This window comes from Nesoenas mayeri, assembly GCF_963082525.1.
Source record: "Nesoenas mayeri genome assembly, chromosome: 7".
Taxonomy (NCBI): Eukaryota; Metazoa; Chordata; class Aves; order Columbiformes; family Columbidae; genus Nesoenas; species Nesoenas mayeri.
Window position 1 is genome coordinate 32,358,266 of NC_137551.1, and position 26,710 is coordinate 32,384,975.

General features: G+C 39.1%; 1 protein-coding gene across 1 annotated transcript in view; it reads right to left on the reverse strand.

Annotated features, from left to right (window-relative positions):
- Positions 1 to 19,882: 19,882 nt before the first annotated feature.
- The window catches only part of GFRA1 (GDNF family receptor alpha 1), a gene marked incomplete at both ends in the record, with an annotated part of 142,557 nt that continues 135,729 nt past the window's right edge, over positions 19,883 to 26,710 (reverse strand). Inside the window, 2 exons of the mRNA XM_080348218.1 lie at positions 19,883 to 20,032; positions 21,641 to 21,697. Of these exons, the coding sequence (XP_080204344.1) occupies positions 19,883 to 20,032; positions 21,641 to 21,697 (207 nt within the window). The remainder of the gene's footprint in view (positions 20,033 to 21,640; positions 21,698 to 26,710) is intronic.

The window sequence follows — 26,710 nt, forward strand, 5'->3', positions numbered from 1 at the left end:
ACAGGTCCTTTATCAATGCATTTCCATATCGTGCCCGTACTCCTTTCATCTCGCCTCATTTCCTGAGAGAGCTAAACTACTTGGAATTCTTTTCTTTTTCCAAATTGAGAGTTCAAAGGATGGATTTTTAATTAACTATTCCTGATGAGTGGTTTCATTAAATGAACAGAAGGGAAATTGTTCTAATAACCTTCTGTGTTGCAGAGGAGAGGGATAGCGAATTTGAGATCCTATGACTAAAAGGGCAGCCTTCCGCAATGTTGAGAAGTTCCCAGACCCATAATGTGTTGTCTTCCACACACTGATGTGGATGATTTAGGCATGATGCTACACCCCTGCTTTGTTGAAATCCAGATGAACTCCACTAGTTCAGTGCCTTCCATTGTTCATAGTGGGAATTGTCCTGGTGTGGTCACAATGGTTCACCAGAACTAGGAGAATTTCCCTGTGAAGAAAGATCATGGATGCAGAGCCAAAATCTTAGTGCCTCTGGGTCATTAGGAGAATATTTGTACAAGAAAATGCAGTATTTGACTATTTTGGGGTGCTGCACGTTAGTTACAGAGCACCCAGTATATTTCTTTCCAAGATAATTGGAGTATTGCTGCTATACGCTGATCTGAACTGCATCAATAGACACAGTGCGCCTTCCTAAAGCTGTGATGGCATCAGCCGCGGTCTTGACAAAAGACATGTAGGCTTGTGAAGATTTTCAAGTTATTATTAAGATCAATAGGGCCATATTTCATCTACTGTGTTTAAGAGATATGACTAGCTTAGGAGAGTCTGTGGTGTACAAAGCTTAGAAGGATAGTACGTACTCAGTGACAGTCGCTGGGTCAGGCTCCAGAATGCCTGCAGACTTCTCTGAGAAGTCAAAAATGGGCTGTTAGCAATGGATTTTCACAAGTTAACCTTTTATCTTGTCCTTTTCAAAATGCTGTCATGTAACATGAATTATATGCTACCAATTAATTTTCCTGAAGTGGTTGCAGTATGCACTGATGATAGTTATGTTCTATGATTTTAGAATATGCTTTAACTGCATCTTCTGTACGATGTAGCCACTCAGGGAATCTTTCAGAGACACAATTCACTGCAGACAATCCATGTCTTATGCATAGTCACGCAAAAGGAAATAAAACAAATTAAGAACGAAGGCGTCAGTTGTCTTTGAATGTATCCAAATTCTTTCTCCCAGGAGAAGGCAGAAAGACAGTGATCATAATCACTGTTGTAGCTTGTACACCATTTACAACAGTGATTAACACTTGTACGTATGTTCTCCCTGATTTCAGTGGAAAATCTATGTGGTTTCTGTGAATCTGGAAACCCTCAGATGAGAAATTCATTGAAGGTTACAAGCTATAAGGAAACAACAACTAGTTCAACAAGCATTGCTTTCCAAACCAGCTTCAGCACAGGAATGTAACATCACTGGACCTCGCTTTGGCTACAGCCTTGTGGTTTGGGCACCTCTGAAGGGCATAGTATGAAATTGAACTCTTTTTGGGACAAGCAGAGCCTGATTTCTGGGTTTCCCACATTTTGTAGAGGTCTTTGCGAAACAGAAATTAGCAGTAGGAGGCAGCACCAGCACAGCACCCTGCTCAAGCAGTGTTTTCCATTGAGATCCTGGGCATAATTTATGTGTTTTTCCATGTATCCCTGAGGTGTGATAGCACTTTAGATGGGAGACAGGCGCCTTTCTGCTCCACCCAGGCAGCCTCCCACCCTGCAAAAGTGCTTAATGAGCTTTGGAGTCCGGCATGAAGGTGCTGCCTGAATTAAGTCATCTTTGGGACTAGGCAGGGTGGAGAGCAAATACTGTACATCACCTTCTGAGAGGCTGGCTTCTAACTTCAATTTAATCCCTATTTAGACTGTTTGAATCTTTATGTCCTCATCCATAAAATGGATTTAACAGCATTTGGCTGCCTCTCAAGACAGCTGAATAAGCACATAAAGGTGGTGGTGTGCTTTAGCACGAATGAGATCTTATGAATACTGTAAATGAGTATACTCTAGATTAAAAAGCTAGAGGTCTTTATTTTGCTGAAAATAACTGAATTACTAAGACCACTTCTGACAGGGTATCTCAGAGAAAAACCTTTGTATTTTGTGGGGAAAACAGTGGGGTCAGACCACATCAAATGTGGAGGTATATCCACAAATATGCATAGAGCAGTCCAATATTTGCACCCTGGGGAACACACCCCCCCACCCTCCCCCTTCATTGTTGTTGTTGGTGGTGGTTGGTTGGATTAGGTTTGTTTTTTCTTCTTTTTTTTCCACAACACAAGACTTGAGTAGGGGCAACTACATTAGAGAGAGATCTGATGCTTCAGATCACTGCCTTTGGGCTCTAAACCCCAAAAGTGATGGAAAAATTCCTAGCCCTTTCAGCCCTCCGTTTCTCATGGAAACAAAGGGTCAAATGAGAGAAAAAAAAAAATCATTGTTTCACAGATGAATTATGTAATCCAAATCCACCAATTATTATGATATGTGCTTATAGACTTTGACTAGTGCGAAATATCTACTCTATCTGATTATTTTATTGTGTAGAAGAAGGGGCAGACATGAGTATGAACTGCATAGGTATGAGCAGACTGTACCTGCTTGCCCAAAGGTACAGAGGAACTATTCCTCTTATGCCTGCTTTGCCTCTTGTCCTTTACTCATGTGTGTATCCCATCCTATGCTTGTGCCCATTACTAATGGCCGATGCAATAAAATGTTAATTTTTGTCAGGATCAGGAAGCGATAACTCTAAGCAAGAGAGGAAAATCATGGCATAAAATGACTTGAACTTTAAATTGCTACTTGGGGCTTGAATCCAACGGACTTTATTGCTTACAATTTGAAATGGAACAAAACACTCTCTTCTCGGTATTTTTTCCCAGGTGTTTGAAATATAATATTTCAAATCATCCTCTGCTGTTTATCAGAAAACCAGCTGCAGAGCAGAAACATGTAAGCTGTACAAGGCAAAATGAATAGAGGTTGTCATTCTTTCTGGTTTGTCTCTTCCTATAGGCTTTCTGAGGTTCCCTTGCAGCGATACCAATCATATGTGATTACAGTGAGCATGTTTATGTCTGTGTGCTTAGTACCAATTTCCAAGGCGAAGACTATGATTTTATTGTGTATTATTTATAAAGTTCCTGCCAGGCCTAATGCTAGCTTCATGAGAAATCACTGTTGAGTATCTGAACTGAACGTGTCTCATGCTTCTTAACAAGCATATCAGCATACTGTCCAGAATAATGAAGAACCATGCCCACTTCACACTGGGGTAAATTTTAACCATTCAATTTCTTTATCAAAAGATTGGCCTTTCTTGTCAATAAATACTTTGTACTGAGGGTGCCACCCGACAAGAGAGTCAGGGTTCTTTGCACGCGTTTGAACATTATTTCATCATCGGCATTTTACTCTGGAAACTTTGGACTGTTCTCAGCTTTCTGAGTCAGCAATTGGATCATATTTATTTAGGTCTGGCTGGGTAAATGTATTGATTTGTAGCCTGTTATTGTTTTGTGCCTTGTATTTATGTGGCTCTAATGGACTGAAAGTGTTTCAAAACTGAAAAGGACTAAAATATAGAGCTTTTTCTCTGAGTAAGTGCAGGGAATATTATAAACTTGAAATCTGTTTTAAAATGTGAATTTACAGCATATATTCTGTTATTTTAAACCTTGAGATACTCTGCCATCAAGTAATTGAGCACAAAGCCTTCCAAGGAGTAGACAGAAACTAGTGTTTGGAGGGAAAACAATGAAGTTGGCAACAGAAACCCTTGTCAAATGTGAGGAATGAGCTTTGAAACGAGCTCTGACTTTGCTTTAGCATCACTTACTTGGTCGAACAATCTCACCCCCCCAGGCCAGATGTCACCATATGGCTGGTGACTACTGTCCATTAAAGGCCTGTCGTGTTTATCATCTTTCACATGTGTTCTGCCTGTTGCCTCTGAGAGGTGTCTGTCCTTCTTTGAAAGGAGGTGTGTACCTAGACTCGCCCTCATCCTTGGTGCTTTAAGTTTCCAAGCCCAGTTTTAGTGTTTTGAACCCCTGCTCAGTGACTGACAGCCCTGAGAACTGGACCAAGTCTGCATTTCCAGCAGTCTCTAGGTACCACAAGATGGTTTGAGGAGAAACTTAGAGCTCAAGTCTTGACTCTGATGAAAAAGGCATTGTGGAGTTGACCCAAGCCCCACCTGTTGCTGCACCTGCTTTGATGCAGATGCACCACCCCCCCCAAAAGCACCAGCCAATGGATTACAATGGTCAGGTACACACATCTTGGTTGACAGACAGGGCCCTTGACCAATGAAATGCCTCAGTTGAGATAAGTTTCTGGACCACTACCATAAATGACCACAGCTCAGATTCAACTAGGGTATAAATGGAGACCCCTATAAAGCTGCTGGTCTTTGGAGCAGCAGCTCTGCAGTAGAAGACTGTTCTCCTTCAAGGATTAAGACACCTTGCCTTACTGGTAAGTGATCTTTTTGAGAGTCCTCACTTCTTACAAGTGGAAAGGTGTGCATTTTGAATCATCATTCTGGAGTTTTGGTATCCCTGGAGCCTGAATTGGCTGTGTAGTCCTAACTGATATCTGAATTTGTGTCGGAGTGCTGATTTTTGATAAACCCTATTTCTAGTTGTTTTTTTGCTAAACAGTTCTGGTTAGAATAAAGTCTGTTTTGAGCTTCCTAGATTGATTTTTGGGGTGCCTCCATGACGTCCACTTAACTAAGGGGCCTTTTCGGAGCCTGGCTAAAGAAATACAAATGTTCTGACATGTACCTCAAGTCTCAAGGCATCTGCTGTGTTGTAACAGCATCAGTCACACTTATTAAGGAGTTCTTGCACCCTTAATTAGTGAATGAAAGGTGCTAATAACGATCCAATCACCCACTCATTTCTGAGATTGCTTAATCTTTATATGACAAATTTGATTCTAGGAATTACTGTGTGTTTGAAGTTAACTGGATGTCCACATATGCGTGGCTGGGCTTTCCTAGTAATCCCATACAGTGCGTGTATCCAAGTCACTGTTCACTGGCTCCTTGCAAATCCCAACAAAGCAATTACTGATCTTTCTGCATATTCATGAATTTTCAGTTTCAGGTATAATGAAAGTAAAATTGCTTTCAGTAGATATTTGGCTATGACGACTTTTGCTGGTCATAATTCTCCCTACAGTCTGTTGTTTCTTCAGATAAAAATTATATTTCTCTTGTGCCCTGGAATCTCAACCTCATTTTTGACCCAAAATATCCTCGGAGAGTTATAAAACTTAGATGATATAGCTGCACATTACCTAGTAATGAACATAGTGAGAATCAGGCCAGGAAGATGAAGACAAGAGATATGAATTAATGTTTTAATAATCTTCCTCAGATTAGAAGTCACACAGGCAGGGATCCCAGTAACTGCTGGTGCCGAACAGCTTTCCCAGTATGGACTGATAATTGCTTTATAACTCTCCAAGGAGATGATACTCTAACATCTGCAAGGGCAGATGGTCACTCAGCTACCAATAAAGTTATGACCTTGTCCTAGCAGTATGGTGCCACTATGTACTTTGGTCAGAACTGCTATTGACAATGCCGCAGCTTTTGCCGAATACAAAGGAAGCTGATTTGGTTTGATTTTACTTCCGTTTAATCCTATGCAAAGCATTCTTTTCTACTAATCCAGGGCAGTCACCATTTTCATAATGGAAAACGAGGACTGATTCAGTTTCTGAGAGAGTAACACTGATTGGAACTGAAATGCAGCTGTGAATCGTGTCAGGTGGTTCTACAGTGGTATGACAGAATTCTTGTTGGAGTGATGTCTCTGCCTGTGGCCTGCTGGTGTTTTCCTTCTCTGGTACAGGAATCAAGCAGTCTGAGACATTTTGCAGACCTACACGACGCTGGCCTTACCACACATACACCTGTTCTCTCCATTGAGATCTGCTGTGCTTGCTCTGTGGTTGAAACCACCAGAGGAACAGTGTCTTGTTCTTGTGTTTTAGAATATGAAGAATCTTCAAAGTCAGCACAAAGACTGGGTCTGCCACTTTGAGATGTCAGAATAGAGACACGATAGAACTAAGAGGAATGGATTTATCCATAACAGGCTAAGAGATTGTCTTATGGCACTATGCAAGATGTAGGACTTTCCTGAACATTTTGTTCAATGGTGGAGAGCACTGTACAGACCTTGTGTGCTTCTTTCTACGTTTACTTACCTTCTCTGCTGAAAATGCAACACTTCTCTATTCTGAACTGATCTAAATTTAACATCCAGCCAGTCTTTTCAAAGCTTTGTCTATCGGATGGAAAGCTTCCTACTTTCCATCCCTTGCTAGGTACTTAGAGTCAGTCTTCGAGACAACACGTATTGTTTTTGTGATGAGATTGCACTGTTAGAGATTTATTATTAGCCATGTTTTTCACAGAGTCTTAGACTCATCCTTTTGGCTCATCTTGGATCCATCTTCAATTTTTCAGCACCAGTTTAAGATTTCCTGAAAAGTGATGATACTGACCCAGATGGCTTCCAAGTCAGGGCTTTCACAACAGACAACACAACTTCCATTCCATGAATGCTACTATCAGTATAGCAACAAACTATTTAATCTTACATTTTTAAGGACCTGACTGCTGCGAGGGGGTACAGTGTTGCAGAAATACTGCACAACGAAGCCAGTGTGCCTCAATTGACTCTGTTCCTCCATTTGGGTGGTTCAGAAAATTTGGCTTCAATACAAGAGGGAGTACATCTGCAGTGGCTCTATCAGATATAGTCTTCTCAGTGAATTGCACTGATGTCAGTAAACCAGAAAATTTGGAACAGGGGCAGTTAGTAGAGAAAATGTGATCACTGCAACCTCCTCTGTTCTCTTTAATGTACCCTCTTGCTATGTTCCATATTCAGAGTTACCTTCCAGTTCGTCAGCCACTGTTAGTCCAGTTTCTGGTTGTCGCGTGTTTAAAAAAGCCAGTTAACCAATAAAAACCTCAGCCAAGCTCCAGATGAGCATCTGGCACTGATTGTTGAGATGTGCCTGTGAGTAACAGCAAGCTACAGGAAAGCCAAGCCAGTATTCAGACATTACTTTTTGGCAATGGGACTTGCTGTGTTATTTTTCATCTGTACTAAACGGAAAGGGTCTGGTTTTTGTTTTTTAACCTTGTTGTTTCAATGCCAGAACAGTAGAAATATAACACAAGTTAAAACAATAGCTCTTAAAAGATGTGATACTTCCTTTCATCTCCTGTTTAGTAAGCAGCCTTGGTAGTGCCATTTCATATAAAGAACTGCAAAAATAATAAGGTCCAGAAATAAAGTAGTTCCAGCAATGGCAACAAAAATTACTTGCTTTGTCTTTTTATTGACTATAAATGTGGTGGAAAAAAAGCCATTTCACATCCTCAGCTGTAACTAGTTAATTATTTTGTGTTGTTTTTTGTAGATGTTTCTAACTAACATTAAGCAAAATGTACATTGTGGAACAAACCATCCATACAGGATATGCCATAATTACTGTTTAGTAATTTCACACTAGCAAAAATTTATTAAAACTTCACGACTCATTAATAGTAAGTGATCATAATCTAATCGCTTAATAGAAAAGGAAACTGAGCTAATGATAGAAGTCCTGATTAATGTTTTTGACCTTAAGACAGGAAGTAAAGTGAAATTAATGTCACTGGGTGTTGAAAGTTAAGTTATTGTCAAGTGTAGAAAGTCTCTAATCATAAGAGAAACTCCTCAACTACAAAAATGTTGTGTTCTTCAGCAGAATAATATTCCTTTTCTACACTGAGTGGCATTTTTATAAAAAAATCTCACTGCTACATTTCAAGCAGAAGACTGATTCATTTATCATAAAAATCAGTTTTAAAAAGTTATCTAAACACATGCACATATATATATATATATATACATACACACACACGCACACATATATATCTATGTATGCTCCAGGAAGAAATCTCACAGCAATACTTAATGTGCTAGCAACCTGTGGGCATTATATGCTGCTGTTCATCTCTTTTTTGGTCAACAGGATTCCTTTTATGAGCTCAGGTTAAATATTATTCAAAGGAATAACACAGCAGAGCTCACCAGCCAGTTGCCTAATCACATATCAGATACTTGGGCACCACCAGACCTGACAGGACAACTGTTTCTACAGCCAGCTGTGTGCCTGGAAAGCATCATCCTTAGCTTAACATCTGGCTGCTGCTGACGCCCACGAGGCTGTAGCAAGTGGTGGCATTTGCGGTGCAGCAGGTTCTGGGCTGCACTAAGATGTCTTGTGTACTGACCTCAAGCCAGGGTAATGTGCCAGTATAACATCTGCATAGAGCCCAGTGTGCAAGAGTTGCTGTGTCTGAGGTCACACAGGTACCAGGCTGTAAGTGGAAAAGCCTTCTGCTTCAGCAGTATTTTTTTTTTCTTTTAATATTTGATGGTTTTTTTTTCTTTGAAATGAGACATTAATGTAAATCAGAGTCACCAGGACATGCTAGTTCTTAATTATGCTGCAGCCCCATGTGCTGCATTTAAGGAGAATGAAGTTTTGGAGCCTCTCACAAATTAGTCTAAAACCATCCCACTGAAGAGGTTGAAGGCAGATGACTCAGCCTTTCACTCGAGAAGGCAAACTTCTTCCTATACACTAACTCAGGTTGTTGGCACTCCAAAACTCGGTTTGAATAATGTTGCTTAGATTATTCAACAACTCCCATGACGAGCAGAGTGGGAGAGACAGTTTATTGCAAGTAGGATCAGAATCCTGGCTATGTGAGCTGTAAGCTCATTTGACATTAGTCAAAGTCACAGAGGGAAGGACAAGCCCTTTCTAATAACGTCACTCAATATTTAGCCTACCTACATTTGTATTAATAATAAAGCCCTCAGGCAGAGAGTTGTGTACAGCCATTGATCTGCTCAAAACTCAGCGTTGTGGTATTGACAAATATTGTTTTGGAGACAAATAAAAGCTAAACTGTATTTATAACCACCAGATTCTGACCTCTGCCGAGCAGGGAAATATCACTGCTCAGCCAGGTTAATACTACCTTTGAGGCCCCTCCAATCCAGAAAGAAGCCAGCAGTGGACTGACAAATGTAGATTTATATTTTAATTTTTGTTTTTTACGCCTGTATAGCTCTGTGTGTGTACTTTGTGACATACTTTTGGAACTGCCTCTCTTTTAAGATTTTTGTGTTAACGTCTCTTTTGAAAGCAAGAGAGATGTGGCACTCTAGCAAAGCCGGAGAGAAATACCATCTGCTTAGTTAACCTCACTGAGAATCTTGGTAGAATGTTGTTCTTTTTTTAAGAAAAAAACATATACAATAGCAATTCTGAGGCTTGAATGCCAGGTCTTTCCAAAGCAATTGACTACTAGTCCTTTTTTTTTTTATAATGCTACGAAACAGAAATGGGTTATTAAATACTGTGCATATTATGCTTTCTACATCAATGCAACATATTTTCTAGAATCCTCTTTGGAAAAAGCAAGCAAGCAAGCAAAAAAAACCCCACAACAACACCCAGAACCTTCTGCACAATTTGGAGCAGTATTTCCCAGTCCTGATTTTTGGCTTGTTTCTGGCTGTTGCTTTGCAGTTTCCTGTAATTAATACAGGTTAAAAAATATAGTGATGCAGAATTAGGGGGTGTAATTTGTATTTTGGGCCAAAAAAGATGTGTGTATCACCAAAACAGCTGAGTTATTGTTACCAAAATACTGTTTCAGGAAATCATACTCCTGTCTCTGAATGTAAAACAGAATCCAGCATGAAATAGGCAATAACACAGGCAGCTTTTGTTGCCAACACACAGGAGCTATCAAGTGTTGGGGCTGGCCGATTGCTTGGGCAGAGCGGTTGGGAGAGCTGGAGGATCATGCTTAGAAAATGGTTAGCACCACCTTTCAAATTCCATGTCCAAGACAGCTGAGACCCTCTACTGGTTTAATGGCACAGTGGAAGTGCATCGCTAAGAGAACTCCTACTGGGCAGCTGGCCGATTTGCCCCACTATCATATCCAGCCCATGCCTGCTTTGAAGATGTCAACCTGCTTGCTTTATCTTCTTACCAGGGTGTAATTTATAGTGTTTCTATATAACTAGAACCATTTAATGGAAATTATTCTATAAATGTCTTTAAAAGTAGTTAATCCTACTGGTCTGGGCATCACTAAAGCACAATGTGACCTTGCAAAAGTCAGCTGAATTGCCACATGTGATGGGTGGTGTTGGTTTAACACCTTGCCTCCTGGCCAGCAGGGAGGAAATGCAGTTTCCTCATGAGGACACTGGTCCTCTCTGTCACAAGAGAGTGATGCTATTGATACTATTACATATACATGCAGAAGAATAGCAATGTGGCATAATAGCTTATATTTGTGCACTCTCTAGGCAGACTCCGGGTACTGACCCACTTGGGCTTTGTCCAGAAAAGTGGCCTTGTTGCCATTATCTCTCAGCCCAGAGGGAAATTGTCAACAGGAACCTACATGTGAATAGTTACAATTATAAGTAAAGAAAAAACAAATCAGCAAAACAAAACCTGAAAATCAAACCCACAGATGATGCACACAAAAGAACCCATCTGGTCATGCATAGCTGGCTGCTTAGTGCTGTCGAACACAGCTTGGTTTCATCTGTCCCCGCAGAGGCTGCTGCTCAGTGAGTTTGTTGTGGAGCTGGAGCTCCTGAATGGAGGCTTCACTGCTATCCCTCTCTCTCTCCACTCCTCTTTAGCAGTGCTTTTGCTGTGGCAGCACAGAAAAATAAGACAAATGGAAGGAAAGCCTAATGCTAGTTTGCACTGTCAAATATTTTGATTGCTTTTGTGCCTCCTATTCCCCAACTTTGTGTCTTGCAAATGGTTAGACACTTGAGTTGGCACTGAGGAGCTGAAGTACCTGCAGCACTTCATGGACAGGATCATAATAGCAGCAGAGTGACGCCTAAATCCAAACAGCCTCCGTAAGTGGCCCAGGAACCCAAATGGAGCTGTTGAATGCTCCCAGATTCTCTTGCCTTTCTCTCCCACCTCCAAGGACACATATCATCTGAGCAGGAAACACTGCCAGGACAGCTGAACATCTCCTCCAGCTTGTGTCACCCCATGCAACCCTAGCCCTTTCTGGGCTGCCAGAACATGATCAGTGTGTAGGATGGTGACCTGCTGCTTTGTTAGTTGGGAATGTGTTTTTCAGCCCTAAAAGAGCAGCCCTTTCATCTTGGGTTAATGTGCATTTCTACCACTCCGATTTTCTCTTCTTGCATCCTGCCCCCAGATGTTGCTTCTCCTCTTTGAGACAACAGCAACTGAACCTGTTTCACCTTAAAGTGGTCGGAGGCTCTGGCCTGCCCTTTGCTGTGCAGCAGTTTTCCATAGGCAGGTGTGACTGCTCTTTGCCCATGATGGATGTATTCATTGGTTAAGTCTCAGTTTGAATGAGTAAGTGCTGAAATAATTTTCCTGGTTTTCTAGTCAACATGAGCAAATGCATCATGAAGGCTTGTTCATCCACCTTTCCCTTTCCCCTTCCAGCAGATGCTGCATTTCCTAAAATAGCCCTTCCCTCAGACCCTTTTGTCTTCGAGGCCTTTGCAGCTCTTTTGCTCCCATTGTGTGAAAACAGGAGCGAGCCTTTTCTTTCTGTCCTGGCAGGATGAAGGGGTGGGATGGGTGTGGAGGCGTTTGCGCGCCAGAGAGCGAACAAGTATGAATAGGGCCAGCTGGCCACTCTTGTGCTCGTCTTTCTATCATTTCCATCTGATATTCCCTGCTCATTGTCATTTTGCAGGCCACGTTCACTAACACAAAGAAACTGGGGAGCAAGCAAATGCATGGATATTTAAAGGGAAAAAGCTTTATTTCTTATTTTCTTAATTCATAGTGGACTGTAAAATGGAACAATGAGATCAACCTTCAATAAGCTTGTTTTCCCTTTTTTTTTTTTTTTTGCCAGGCAAGCTTCCTTTTCCTTTTGCATAAATCAAACCAGAACAACCAACCAGGAAATTTTTCTCACAAAACCATGCTTTTTAATAAAAAAAGAGAATAATATTTATTGAGAGGGATTTTTTTCTGTATATGTACAATACTAATGCAGGAGGATTATGCTAACAGAAAATGCCAAACATGGTGAATTGACTTCTAAAGTGTGGACGGTCCAAAGAGCAATGTCCTTAGAGCGATGTCTAAGTAAGTCAAGAGGAACAAGTGAACAGTGGTTTTATTTTTTTTAACAACAAATTACCAGCCATTATGACTGAAGACCTGACACATAATAACCTGCAGTAACATGTACAGAAATCCATAAGACAACATAGAATTTACACAAGAAGATAATTATTTGTGTAAGAATTTACTCCAGAAAATGGAAGCATGTTCTGGACAGTTTTGGAAAATGGAAAACAGAATTAAAAAAAAAAAAAGGCGAACATTGGATATCCTCAGCTCACAGTGAATGCCAGTCTTCCTGGGTCCAAATGCTGTTACCTTTATCTGCATCATTCTGCATACCTTCAATTAATCCCTTTATTATGTGATGTAACAAACATTATTTTTATCTGAGCCTTCCTCTGCTATTTCCTCTTTGCTGCAGCTCTTGTCAGCCTGCACTTTACACACAAAAAGAAGTGCAAATTTAGACATACCCTCAGGTGAAAGACATGTAAACCTTCCCAGCATGAGTGGTATTAATCATAGCTAACAATTTCAGCACTAAGTAATGCTACACAAAACATCATACAAACCCTGTTAAGCAGACTCAGTAGCAATAATTTTGGGGGAGGGGAGAACACAGAGATTAATAATTGCCACCAGTTAAGTTTCCCAAGTGTTGCAGTGCTTTGAGGCAATTTCTTCTGTTACCTACGTTTTATATTATATTATATTTTTATTCTTATTCAGAAACAATGAAGGATACGGGGAAGAGTTAGAGGCTGGGTTTATGCCTTATTTCTACTGTGACCCTCCCAGAGAGCAGGTAATGTAAAATCCAAGACCATAGTTTTTATTTCAATTTTTACCACCACTTTTCTTTATAAATGGTGTGTGACTCAGCTCGGTCCAGGTTATGCACTCCCTGTTGCTGGATGCAATCCTTTGTGGGGCTTTGTTCCACCTCTAACAGTCCTTACCAACACTCTTCCTGAATTAACGGCCATGTAAGGGTATTTTTCCCACCTCAAAGCATGCAGAGGATGTCATTAATAATTAGGCTTGGGGATGCGGGAAGGAGATGCTGTGCTCCCATCAGCTGCATTTTGGTTAGCACACTCCTGAGAGAATTGCTTCACCTCTCAAAAGGGGGAACAGAATGGGCCAATTCATAAAGTTAAAAAGTCTTCTACCTATCAGGACATACATTTACATTTCTCAGCAGTGTTCTCCCTGCAGTATCACCTGCTACAATAAGTGGTGGTTCCCTAAATAGGAACTCTTGCATCTTCAGGCTTTCTCCTGTTTTTAACAGAAGCAGCCTTCTGTCAAGTATATCCTATTCCATAAACATTATCAGGAGAGGACAATGATGTTTTAATTTTATTTTGAAAATTACTCCAGAGTTTCAGCAGACTTGCTGGCTTCTGTGCTTGAAAGCATTTACATCTCCCTGTGGATCAGTAAATCTATGGGGTTTAGCTTTCGTACCTAAGGACAAGCGCAGTGGCCAAATCAGCTTCTTACTCTGTGCAGACCAGCTAAATAGTTGGAGCTGGCATGATCTGCTTGTAGCTCTGAAAATGTTTATTAGTGTGGTCTAAGTGAACTGTGTACTGGCTAGACAGACCTGGGTGATGAAAGAGAGTAGGTACAATATGGACCAGCTAGTGCCAATATGCAGGTTACTGACATGTGATGGACTTGTAGGTTATTGAGATCGGCAGCAAGAACTGGGTGGCATTAGTCAACTAATTCCAGCTCTTTGGTGCTTGCAAGCAGATCAAGCGAATGAACTCAGAAAAGGGTGGAATGGGGGCTTTACTGTTTTTTTTTCTTGTCTGAAATAAAAAGACACAATATTTTTCCACTTAGAACAGCAGCAGGACTTTGAATGTCATCTCTTGTCAAAGCAATGTCCAGCTGAAGGAGTCCCAAGGAACTCTGCATCGTTACCAATACTGGAAAATTGCTTGACATGAGCTGCCTGACATGAAGGAGTAGTGTAGTGCCACACCACCATCTCTAATTACTTATGTTTACCTATAACATCAATTTATAGAATGAGTGGCTTGAAGAAGCCTGAAAACAAACATTGTCTCACATACTGGAAGCTGAATCCTCAAAGCTCCTGTTCAGTTTCCTAAGTACTGAAGGCTCTGGATAGGGGCTATTCAATGCTTTGGAGAACATTAGTCTGTAAGAGGTCCATTATTGTGATATTTTGGCAGGAGGAGTTTGAAGTGAATTGCCCTTAAATCTATGACTCATTTTCTCCTGGATTCTAGGAAATTCTCCCTTTGACAGATTAAAAAGTAGCACAAAAGATTTAAAGTGTGTTGGAATCATTAGATCAGGGGGAATGGGCTAAGGGGAACTCTTGCTGAAGTGGGGTTGGGTTTGGCTCCTGTAACCTAGGCAGCAATTAGTTCTAAGTGGATCCATGGCAAAGTCCAGCTATTGGCACCTGGCAAAGATATAACAGCAGAAACTGCAGCTGCTCAGGTTAAATGTCCTCAGAGAACTTTATTGAGTAGTCTAGATGGCACCAATTTATAATACCACAATTTATCTTGATAAGAAGTGCTACTGAGAAATTGGTTGACTTTCTGCTCTTTTAAACTTCAGATAATCTTTAGGCTACATCTTGAATTTGTTGCTCTGGCTTTTATGAATGATAAAAGAGATGGAGCATCTCATTAGGAGTTGCAGGACTTGGCTTCTGATTATTGAGATGACAATATCTAACATGCATCTATTAAGCGTAACTGTTCCCGTAAGGCAAACATACTCGAAGAGAACATGGAACAAGGGTGTATGAAAGTCAAGATAACACTGAGTCAAAAAATGTGAATTTGCCACCTTCCCTGATTTTACCTTAAAAATGGACCCATCAAAATTTGCCATTGAAACTCCTTACTCTTGGAAAAATAATACTACTTGGTGAGACTTCAGCTGTTTGACTTAAATTCTAACTGGAAAAATACATTATAAGTATTTAAATATTTCTAAAAGACTGTGAGAGTTTAAAGCTTTTATATCCTTATTCAGTACCAAACTAAATTTCAAATTCCATCTGGGAAATACGGACATCATGTTTCAGCTTGTTCTAGTCAAACCAGTGCTAAGCAGATAAAATAGGAACTTGCAATTTCCTCCCCCTGTAAAGGTGTTGGTTGTTCAGTACAGATATTTTTGTGATCACATTTTTATTTTTTTTCACAGAAGTGAAGGCTGTAATTAAAGAAGAAAAAATAACACTGAGGCAAATCTATAAAAGTGGATTACGGTAGAGTATGGAGAAAATGACCTTCCAAAGTTAAAGGAGAAGCTGAAATAGCTGATAATTGAAATGTCATAGGAGAGACTGAGCTGGTAAGAAAAAGCAAATATTTAAAGATGAGAAATATTTAACAAGTCACTGGATTAATTTCTCTGCCAAGTTCATCACAGGCAAATATATTTCTATTTGATGTCAGGGACATCAGGTAGAATCTGATTAACCTTATGGGCACAAAAGAACCATAGAAGCCTCTTTAGCTCAGAATAGTTTTAATGCAGAAATTCTGTCAGTGAACATTTGTTTTCCAGTGAGGTGCATCCACCTTTGTGTTGAAGACAGTTGCATTTTATGAAAGTTATAACTGCTGTACAAATAACTGCTAATTCCTCCCTCTCTTACTGCTTGCTCTGAAGGAGCTGCTGTTCCTAGCAGAATCCAGCTCTTTTACTACAAGCCAAGTGTTAGATACTCCTGACTCTTGATGTACACAAGCTGTATGTCCCTTCAGGGAGCTGTTCCGAGTTTTGCTCTTCTCCTTCACTGGTTTCTCACCATCTCTCCTCCATGGAAATGACGTTGTGATTAAGCCAACAATCACACATTAAAACTAGATTGAGATTTCAAGGTGATTCCTTCTGTTTTCTTCATCTCCAACCTCACTGCACAGGCTTAGCAAAGGTATATACTTTCGTGTTTTCAGTCTGCTGATTCAAACTGCAACATCCCTCAATTTGTGAACAGCTTCATATTCAAAAGGTTGGGACATAATTTCATTTAAAAAAAAAAAAAAGCTGGGAATAGGTCTCCACACAGAGTCTGTCTACGTAATACTTTGAAATGATTAAGAATTCCTGTTCCTCCTCATTCTTCCTAATGACACAGTGGGAATGATGCTGTTTGGTGGGAAGTAGCTGGTGCCCAGTGAAGATGGACGAGCGGCTCCTGCTCAGTGCTTGGGACCTCCCTCCAAATTCTCTTGGAGCAGCCGGGATCTCATGGAGCTGAGTAAGTGAAATGGGGGCTGGACCCCTCATTGGTGACCAAAATCACTGCGCAGACACTCCTGTGGCGCTGCTGCCATGGGTGGGTGTCACTCCCAGCACTGGCTCCCCTGCATTGCAGCAATTGCTGTGATTTTTACTACTAATGTGAAAGGTTCATCTTCAGTACCTCTTTCACTAGACTAGCTTGTGGAATTAGTTCAATATGTTCAATACTGCAAAACCTTCACCATATATTTCAGTTAATCTGGATTTTATCTTTGTGTGTATTACTTTTAAGAAGAAGAAATTTAAACATCAGATTATTTAACATGGTGGAGTATACACACTCCTAATAATACTGATGGCAATGTCTGCTCCATTATGTTAAATGAAAAAATTACTTATATATGTATATATAGCCCATGATTTAATTTACACACAACTGAGTTGGTTAAACTTACAATTTAAACATAGGTCATCCATATGTACATCCTGTATTTGGACAGTTCCTGTATTATTGTTACACTGAAAAACTGAATGTATTAAAAGAATATATAAAGCCCAGCCTAAAGTTTTTCAATGGGCACTCAACACATGGCATTTTAGTGACTAAAAGGGGCAAAAAATTGAACAATTTGCACACTTCAGTACTGTAGCAAATGACTGCATTGACAAGGTCACCATGCTAAATTGACACCATCCCCACCACATCCAGCTTCTAAAAATCTTCCAGTATTTGCATGGTGATTCCTGTAAAAACCGTATTAAGTGTCAGAATCTTAAGCTTTTTTTCTCTCTTGCCTGCTTAATAAGCAATTTACTCTTTTAAATTAAGAATTCAGTGTGCTTTTAATTTACACAGGAAAAAATGCTTGAGTGCTGTGTGTTTTTTTTCCTGTGGTAACATGGTTAGCTGTATAAAACATCATTTCTTCCTCTATTACACACATAATTGTATTTCCAAAGGTAACTCTCATTGAAACTGATAACTAGCAATTTATTTTATAATCAGAACCTAATTAGGTTGTTGTTTACAGTATAAGTGATCAATAGCTTTTATTATGGATCACACAGTGTCAAAGATCTAATAATTGGTATTAAATATAACAGAGATGCTGTAATCAAACCAAATGTGAAAAATCTTCAAAAAGTGTGTACTATACTGGGAGGTTATTAAAATTCCCGATACTGCTTAAAATATTTAATGTGCTGAATACAAATGATATTTTAAAGAAAGCTTTGTGGATCAAAGAGAGATTTAATAATTGTAATGTTTATGAATTTGTTTTGAAAATATTTTTAATTGGATAATGTCAGACTTTTGAATTATAATGCTGTGTTCATTAGCATTTCAATAGGTTATACTATCAGCTCCTTTTGACATAAAAGAATTTGATTTATTTTTAAAATCATGAATCTCGTCATCTTTCTTCTGTTGTCACTAGTTTTCAATAATTTGATTAGCTTCTACAAGAAGAGCAACAGGAACCACATGGGCTTTGCTGGTAATGATGTGCCATATATTTCTTCTCTGAAAGCAGCTCTGCTGCCTTTGAAAGTAATTTGCAGTTTCTTATCAGCACAGAATTAAAGAGTAATATTGTCTAATTTGTTATGTTCAGTGGCACAGAGTATCGTAGAAGTCTATCACATACACAGTGCTTTGAAACCTATATTATGAGACCATAACCAAGAGTCCGTAAATTAATTTCAAAATTTATGAAAATGTTTATTATTAAGTAAGAAAAAGCTCAAAAGATGAATTTGTCAATAGGTTTAATAATCTCTTAGTAAGACGTGTATCTTGCAGACTCCCAAACGTCATTGCAGTTTATAAAACAGTAATTTGCACTTTATAGCTGTATTGCAAATAAGTGATCTGGACATTTCAGAGCAGGACAGGGCATAATTGTGTGAGTCGCAGTGTAAATCTGTAAATTCCACATGATGAACTCCTTGCTTGGTGAAGTTTTCTTCTGCTTTCAACAGAAACAAAAACTGATTGCTGTTGGTGATTTAGACATAACTGCTTGTAACAGTCAACAAGCCATCACAGTAAGGTATAAAGACAGCCCTTAGGAGAAATGCTGCCTATTTGATGACATTTAAAGCTTTAAAGAATTCCTTCTAGATACCGCAGAAAATCACCATGAGCCAGCACAAGCTGTCAGTGTCACTGAATGAAAACCAATGGCAATATTGCCATCCAAACTATTAAAACTATTTGTGGAACTGGTCTTGCGAACAGTTCATCATGTCAGCAGGGCCAAGGTTGCCAAGGTCTGCAGCAGGAACTACCAGGGTGAGAAAAGCCTGTCACATGGGCGAGTGTGCATGACGCTGCCTTGTAATTGGATCAGCCATCCTTTTGTGTTGATTTTGGCAGTCTGAGAAATAAAACACAGTTTAAATGATACCCTGCTACCTCTTTTCCCTCTACAATGTTGTGATAAGGGAAGGCATGGAGTTCCTGTAACATTCTGAGCTGACATTATCAGCTATGTATAAACAGATAATGCTGTTTTAGTAGAGCAAATAAATTGTATGTCATTTTTTATTAAACAAACAGTATAATAAGTGGACTATATTATCACGGGAAGCATAGAAGACCATAGACTGTACAGCTGAAACCCTGTAGCAAAACTTGTTTCTACTGCTTATCCTCAAATTTAAAGAAATGTATCTTTATCAAGCTTTCACAATGGCCACTTCTTGTTAATTTAAATAATCTTCACCCTTGTTAAGGCTAGATGATTATAATTAAAAGATAAATGTACAGTTAGAAAGTTCTATGCCACACTCTATGAGAATTTAACTGAAAGACATACATTATACCTGTATGTGAATTATAATGGCTTCTCAGCAGGGAACGCAGAATCACTTACAGTACATAAACATTTAAAGAGGAAAATGCTAATACACTGAAAGAGTTTAACATCAGTAGCAATTTATCAAATGAAGAAGTTTCATAAAGTCCACTCTCTGGGAGAACATTCACTGTTAGACATCCTTGATAGTCTGAAGTTCAATCAATTTTAAAAACAAAACCATTCAATGAGATAAACAGGATCTTAAGAAAACTGCCATCCTCCTTCTCAGGTAAAAGCCAGAATTAAAATAATTAGTATTAAAACAATCCAACCAGGTCGCTTCACAGGCAAATTTACACACTGTCTCTTTAGAACACTGCATGCCCAAAAGCCTTTTGGGTTTGGAATGTAGCACTGCACCAAGTATTTCACAAAGCCTCTAAATATCACAAGAAGCTTTTTTTTAGAGAGAGAAAAAACAAATTCCAGCTGACTGAAACTGTTCTAGCAGGAATACCTCAGCTTAGCTCCCAGACCTGGAATTCCAGATAAAGAACAGAGGACAGGAAACAGATATTTTTTTTAACACGTCCTTTTCTATGCAGCTACAAGAAGACTGATGAGCTTAGGGACAGACAGAGTGAGAGTGCGAGTGCCATCAGCGTGAGGGGTGTGCTTGTAGGAACAGCGAGTGAATTCTCCGAAGATATGTGACTGGTGGAGACTCCTGCAGTGTTGTCTTTCCCAATAGCATTCTGCAAGACACAATACTTTCCTTGGTCACCATTACACATTGTCATTGCAAAATATTTAAATCCACACACTGAAATTCATCTTTTGTTTGTTCATGTCCCACCCTCCACCGTTACCTATATATCACTGTCACAGGTTGGAAGATACAAAAGGCATAAGAAAATAGATGTCAAAATGACAGTATTTTAAAATTACTTTCAAGGATAAAACCACCAGTGCAGCACAATTCAAAATCCCTACTTTAGCAATGGTTCCATGTGTAAAACCTACAGCAATTTTTTTTTTAAAGCGATTTGTGTTTATCATGCCTGTTCATTTCTAAAAGCAAACGCAGGGCCTGGAAAGAAACCGCAACTTCTGCACAGTCAACAGAACTATTTGTTTGACAATTCATTGCTTCTGGATAACAATAAATAAATTTGAATCCATGGGAACAGAAGAGACAGAATTTCCAGATTATGAAAATTTTCTCATGTGTTTTTTTTCATGTGGTTTTTTTTTTTCCTCTTAATTGCTGCATTATTTACATTTGTTTTCTTCTTTGCGCCCAATAATTAAACAGCATGCATATGCAAGTACACAACTTGCATATGCAGAGTAGCAGGAATATTTGTCATTGTTATCATCTTCAGTTAAAAAAAACAAAACAGGTATAATCACAGAAGTAGAACAATTTAAACTAGAAGCGAGTACAGGATAAGATGGACCAGCAGTTCCTGGGCTACAGTTACAAGGGCCTCCTTGTTTAAGGCCTTTTGGCCAGCACAAGATGTCAATGGATCTGTTACCCTCACTGCATTGTTCCCTCATGCTATTAGGCTTCATTCTAGTATCTACAGGAAATTTGTAATAGAACCTAAAGAACTAGGAACTGACTATATAACTGTCTTTTTATAGAAGAACTGGGCAAATCTGGCATGGTGAACGAGACCCTGAACGATATGGTCACATCCTTTTGGTGCTTTACTGTTGCACAGCTGGTCTTGCTTCAATGACTAGGTTACATGCTTCCACATTGCAAAAAATAATTTATGTACATCACTAATTATTAAGCTTCCTGAGAGACTCAATACAAAGGATCTGGACTGACAGACATGGAAACTGATGTAATGTTTGCATCTGAAGGGCACCAAGCTGAGCAGACTACTCAAACAGCACTGGGAGGTTCATGTCTCTTGGGGCTGACAGTCTGTCTCCTGATGTGTGAGCATCACATCTCCTGCTGTGAACATCACCTCATGCCTTAAATTGGTCATTTTTGTTAGCCACGGAATGATGTGCAGTATGTTTCTCTGTATTTGTTAAAAGCCATATCATGTTGTATTCCTGCAGATTATTAACTAACTAACTGTATTTGCTAGGTGCAATGGTAATTGACATAGGACCTGCCTACATATGTATTACACAGCTATTAAAATATAAAGTTAGGAGAGGCCACTTTGAGCCCAGCTCTGGATTTCAGAGTAAAATAATTCTTTACTACATTGTGCTATTTAAACACAACAAGACTTTAGTGTGAGGTAAACCCATTATAATCTTGACAGACTTTGAACATTCTATATTTTGGGGAGCCACCTGTGCTGTGAAACATACAGGATCCACACTCTTACCTCATTAAGACACAGCTCCGTATCTACAGATTCATTGGATTTCCGCTTCTTCTGTGCCTATGAACAAATACAAAATTATTCCCTGTAAAATTTATACCTACTGCAGCACAAAACAATTAGATAAATTTACATGAGATGTCATACTCCTGTAATTTTGACAGTGTTTTGCACATGATTAGCAAATAAATTCCATAAATATAACTGCATGTTTTCCAATAACATTCACATTCTGATTTGAATTCACAGCAAAACTTCAAACAGTCAGCTAAGGGTACTTAGTAATTACAATGACGAGTGCCATCATCTGCAGAGACCGTTATGTTCTGTGGCCCCTTAAAAGTGGTGCTGGATGTTCAAGAGAAGACGGGAAATATGACAGTTAATACTTATCATAATACCACTGCATATTAACAAAAAATCTACCATATTCCTCAGTTTCAGGAAAATGTACAACACAGGAGTATTTTAACCTTACTGATTCTTGCAATTTCTCCAAGTATCATTACGAAAATACAAATATAAATTTAACATATTGCATGGCTTCCAGAGTAAATTCTAAAAAGTCACCAAAAAAGAATATTTAATGTCTTCTTAACATATCTACCTGTAAGTCAACTTGAACTGCTTGTTTACATTGCATTCACTGATTATTATACATAGAATATTATTAAATGCAGGAATATCTAAGGTGATCAAAGCCTGAAAAAATGAATCTGCTATATCTTCAGCCATGTCTTATGATGACCATCCACCTGTTGCTATTACTGGGTGCTCTCCACACTGACACAAGTAAGAAGCATTTCTGGTGGCAGCATCATAGAAAAGGAAAACAGCAGAATGCACTCTGTCTTAACATCAGAAGGTGTTTAGTATTTCCATTGCTGAAATGAACATGACTGGGCTGGGAGTTTTCTGCTTTTCTATAATAGCAATAGCAATCCCCGTGGTGCCGAAGATACCTGCAGTAAATGGTGCTGTGGGTGATTTAAGTATTTCAGTGATTCTCAGAATCATTTTTTTCTTTGTATATTCCAGAAACTCAAACAGCACTTTTACAGGAGCTACTAATAATTAATGTACAATCAAGTCATAGAAAACTTGGATTTACCCACCAAACCTACTGACTGCACTGAGCACATCCGACACTTCCTGGAAGTTTTGCTGGACTTGCAATTTATTTCCTGCAAAAAATGAGGATCTGAATCTCACTGTGTTGCATTCATTTTACACCGTGGAATTCCACTGGTTTTGGAAGAGCTGATGTGAGGAAGTGCTGAGCATTATGATTTTATACTCTCAAAAATTTAGTTCCATGTACGGCTATTTTACTTGATATCTGAGAGCCACCGGTGCTGCCTATGGATACAAAATAGTCTTCGACCTAATTACTGATTTTAGAATCCAAATGAGGGGACTGAACTTCTCATGAGGAAGCACATTCCCTGCTTTTCATGATACTTTTGTATTTCTAAATAGATCTATTAGAGACAACTGAAAAACTAAAAAGCTGGGACTTAAGAGGAAGACAGTTTAGCTATGGGAAGAATGCATACTGTATCTATGTTGATAGTTTTCAAATATATGACAAAATAATAGCTCAATTCATTAATAAACGCCTTCTGTGAAATTTCTCTCTTACATACCCTTTCTTCTAATTAGTAACATTAAAGTGGTTATGGTAAGCATAAATTTAACTATCTAAATGGAAATAGAAATGCCTGGAGTAAATTTGCTACAAGAAGCAGCAAGCCAGTGAAGCCTTCCTGCTGTGACTGCAGTGCTGGTGGCATTCACAGAGGTTAGAAAACTCCTTTTAATGGCAGCTGGGCAGATTTTAACTCCTAAATGGATGGCTCCAAAAAGATAGGTAAAGAAGGATAAACGGAATTTCAATCCTGATTTTCTTATAGCCTAAACACTGCATTGCGTTGGAACGTGAAGCTTCATAGGATGCCTCAGGTTCAGAACTTCAGATCTTGACAGTCTGAACCGTAAGGACCATGCAAGCCTCATATTTCTTAGTTTACACAAGTATCTGTTGGAAATACTGTGCTTTGCTGCTTATGCCTGCTCTGGATTCATAACAGTGTGCTAACTACAAGTCTACTCTTGGTAGTTGGTCTCAACACCAAAGTTAGAATTTATGTTCCTTCTGTACTCTCAAATGTAAAAAAGGGAAAAATATCATTATTTCGTCTATGTGCAGTAAAGTATTCCTTTACTTCATTCAGCCTGATAAGCAATAGAGTGCAGCAGCTAAAACATGCTTACCTTTGAGAACACTATTTTAAGGGTAAAATCAACAGCTAGAAACAAAATCAACATTTAAACAAAAAAAAAAAAAAGCTTTTCAATCATTTTGATCAATATTCCCTAGCTTTCATTTGGAAGGCAATACCTCTCTGTATCCATATACTTAACGTAGTCATTCTAACATCAACAACACTTACTCACAGGCATCCTCTATTATAAAGTCGTCCTTTCTTAGGATTCAAGAGTAATTTTAGTAAACAGGCAGGCTTTTCTCTTATCAAAACAGAAGGGACAATATCTTCCATTTAAAAACACAGCAAAAATGCAGCCTCTTTTGGTGGGGGTGGAAGGCAGAGGGAAAGAAAAAAATAGCATTTTGAGGATGAGATGAGACATTATATGCCAAGTTTCAAACTGGAAAAGTACGTTTTTACTGTTGAGTTATAAACCTGTAAAAACGGGTTATAATGGAAATGCTGGCATAGGCTGCACTACTATAATACAACAGTGCATCACTAAATCACAAGTAATGGAAAAAAAAACCCCAAACACCTATGTGTGAAGAAAGTGCTATAGAAAGTGTATGTCCTGTAATTACAAGGGGAAAATTCTTCCTGCCCTACTCTTAGGTAGAAAGGACTCTGTGTGCAGCAGAACTGCTGGTTTTGTGCTACAATGAGCAAATACCTTATTAGAGGTAAAAAATCAGGGCTTGGAGGTTATGCTGGTAGCTTTGGTGGAAACATACCCAGGCTGGGAGACATGTATTTGAATTATGAAGGATACCCTCAGCCATCAGATATTTACCATACAACAGCTTCCATTGTCAGAAAAGATTACATTATAGAAATGTGTGCCCATCACATACAGCTGCAGACAATCCTGATGGAACATCTATGCCATCAACAAATTTGGGAAATGAGAGCTGTCCGTTATGCAAGATGCCAAAGATTCACTGCCACCCTCCATCTCAGGTCTCCTACATGTCTAACGTACAGGCAAGGAGGTACCTTCAAAGCTGCTAGAAGGACCTAATTCTACAGGAGTAAAATAGCCCACACAAATGGCTAATAAGCCCGTATTCAAACTTCTATTTTTTAATTGAATTTTAATGTAAAGCTCTTATGTGGTGATGAAAAGATCTATGGGAATTTCATCATTAAATAAAAATGCAAGCAGCACTAGGCTGATAAAAGATATAATAATAATAAAAAACAAACAGTAAAAGAAAGGCAGCTTAAAATAACTGGTTAAACATATGGAAAGAGCAATGAGATCTTTTCTACTGAGGTAAAATAGCATTTGCTAATGACTTATACACTCAGCTGTGACATGCCTCTGCCTGTAAAACAAAGTTATGTAGGACGGGTTGACACTCACCCGGCTTCGCAGGGAACTATAATTCAGTAATGTGGGCTACTTCGAAGCAGCTGCCCCCATACTGCCAACAACCTTGCACTTACTTAAGCTTTTATATTCTGTAAAAATGAATATCTGCTTTTACTGAGAATCTTATCACTGTGGTAGCACAAGCAACAGATGATATTTGGAGATAATCATATTCATGCACCTCCTGATGAGCTTTTCAGTATCCTGTATGTTAGTCACACAAGCCTTGTTTTGGTCTTTGCAAACTTTAGCTTTTAATATTCAAACTGAAATGTTCAACTTAGTCAAGAGCTGGTAGACAAACCAACCGCATGTCCCAAAAAGAAAAAAACTCTCATGATCAGAAGCAGAGTATTACTTATGTACTTCTGGGAAAGAAAGAAGAATTGGGGCCAGCAGAGGAGCAAGTGGAGAAAGGAGAAAGGAATATTGCTGATAGAGATATTTCTCCTCCAGATACAGGACTCTAAGGACCTCTAATCCTTCTAATCCCACTGGCTCCTAGATGAGTTCAATCATATGTCCTTGTTCAAACACACCCTAACCAAGTCTTCTCTTGTCCTGCATCTCATAACCATCATAAGATCCTCCCAAACCTAGTAACTGTGCTTCCCATTCCCCAAATCCTTCTACCTCCATCCTTTGCAGACCCTATAGCCCCGGATATATTCCCCAAAATGTTACCTTGCAATTATGCATTCAGCTTCTACAAATCACAGCACTACATGGTTAATCAATGCATTAAACACTGCAGTGGTATCTCACCAGCAGTCAGAACACACATTATTTATGGCTTGTCATCCAGCAATATTTTTATATATCCACTACAGCATGCATATCTATGTACTCACAGCAAGGAAAGGTCTGACTGGGGACGGCTCCAGACAGAGGTGAGCTGTAATTCGGAGGGAGAGGAAGGAAGGGGAATCACATAAAGGGAATGGAATAACTTGGACCTGAATTCAAAAAGGCACAGGGTGAGCATCTGAACTCAGAAACCATCCCTTTCTGTTCGCTAGACACTTTGGGCCTTATGTACTTTATGGAATTAGATATCACAGTGAGAGACAACACAAGTATCATTACAATAGATACCTGCTATGTGGGCTGTTTTCTCAGCTAATTTTAATGAGTTTGCTTTGTCCTCTCCTGAGATGCCTGGTTAGTTATGTCCATGTTAACAAGCCTTTCTGAAGAAGAGATACAAATCTCCCAGAATACATCCTTTGAATGACCACACTTCTGAAGTAGCTATAAGAAATGAGGGTGCTTGTTCTTTTTGTTCTTCTCTTGTGTTGATTAGAGAGATTTACTATGCAACTAACCTGTTTTTTCCAGCAGCAGGACACAAACAATAAGCAGAGCAATATACAGACTGTAAAAATGCAATCACTTTAACTCTTCCGTGCTCACTAAGCAGTGAGTGTT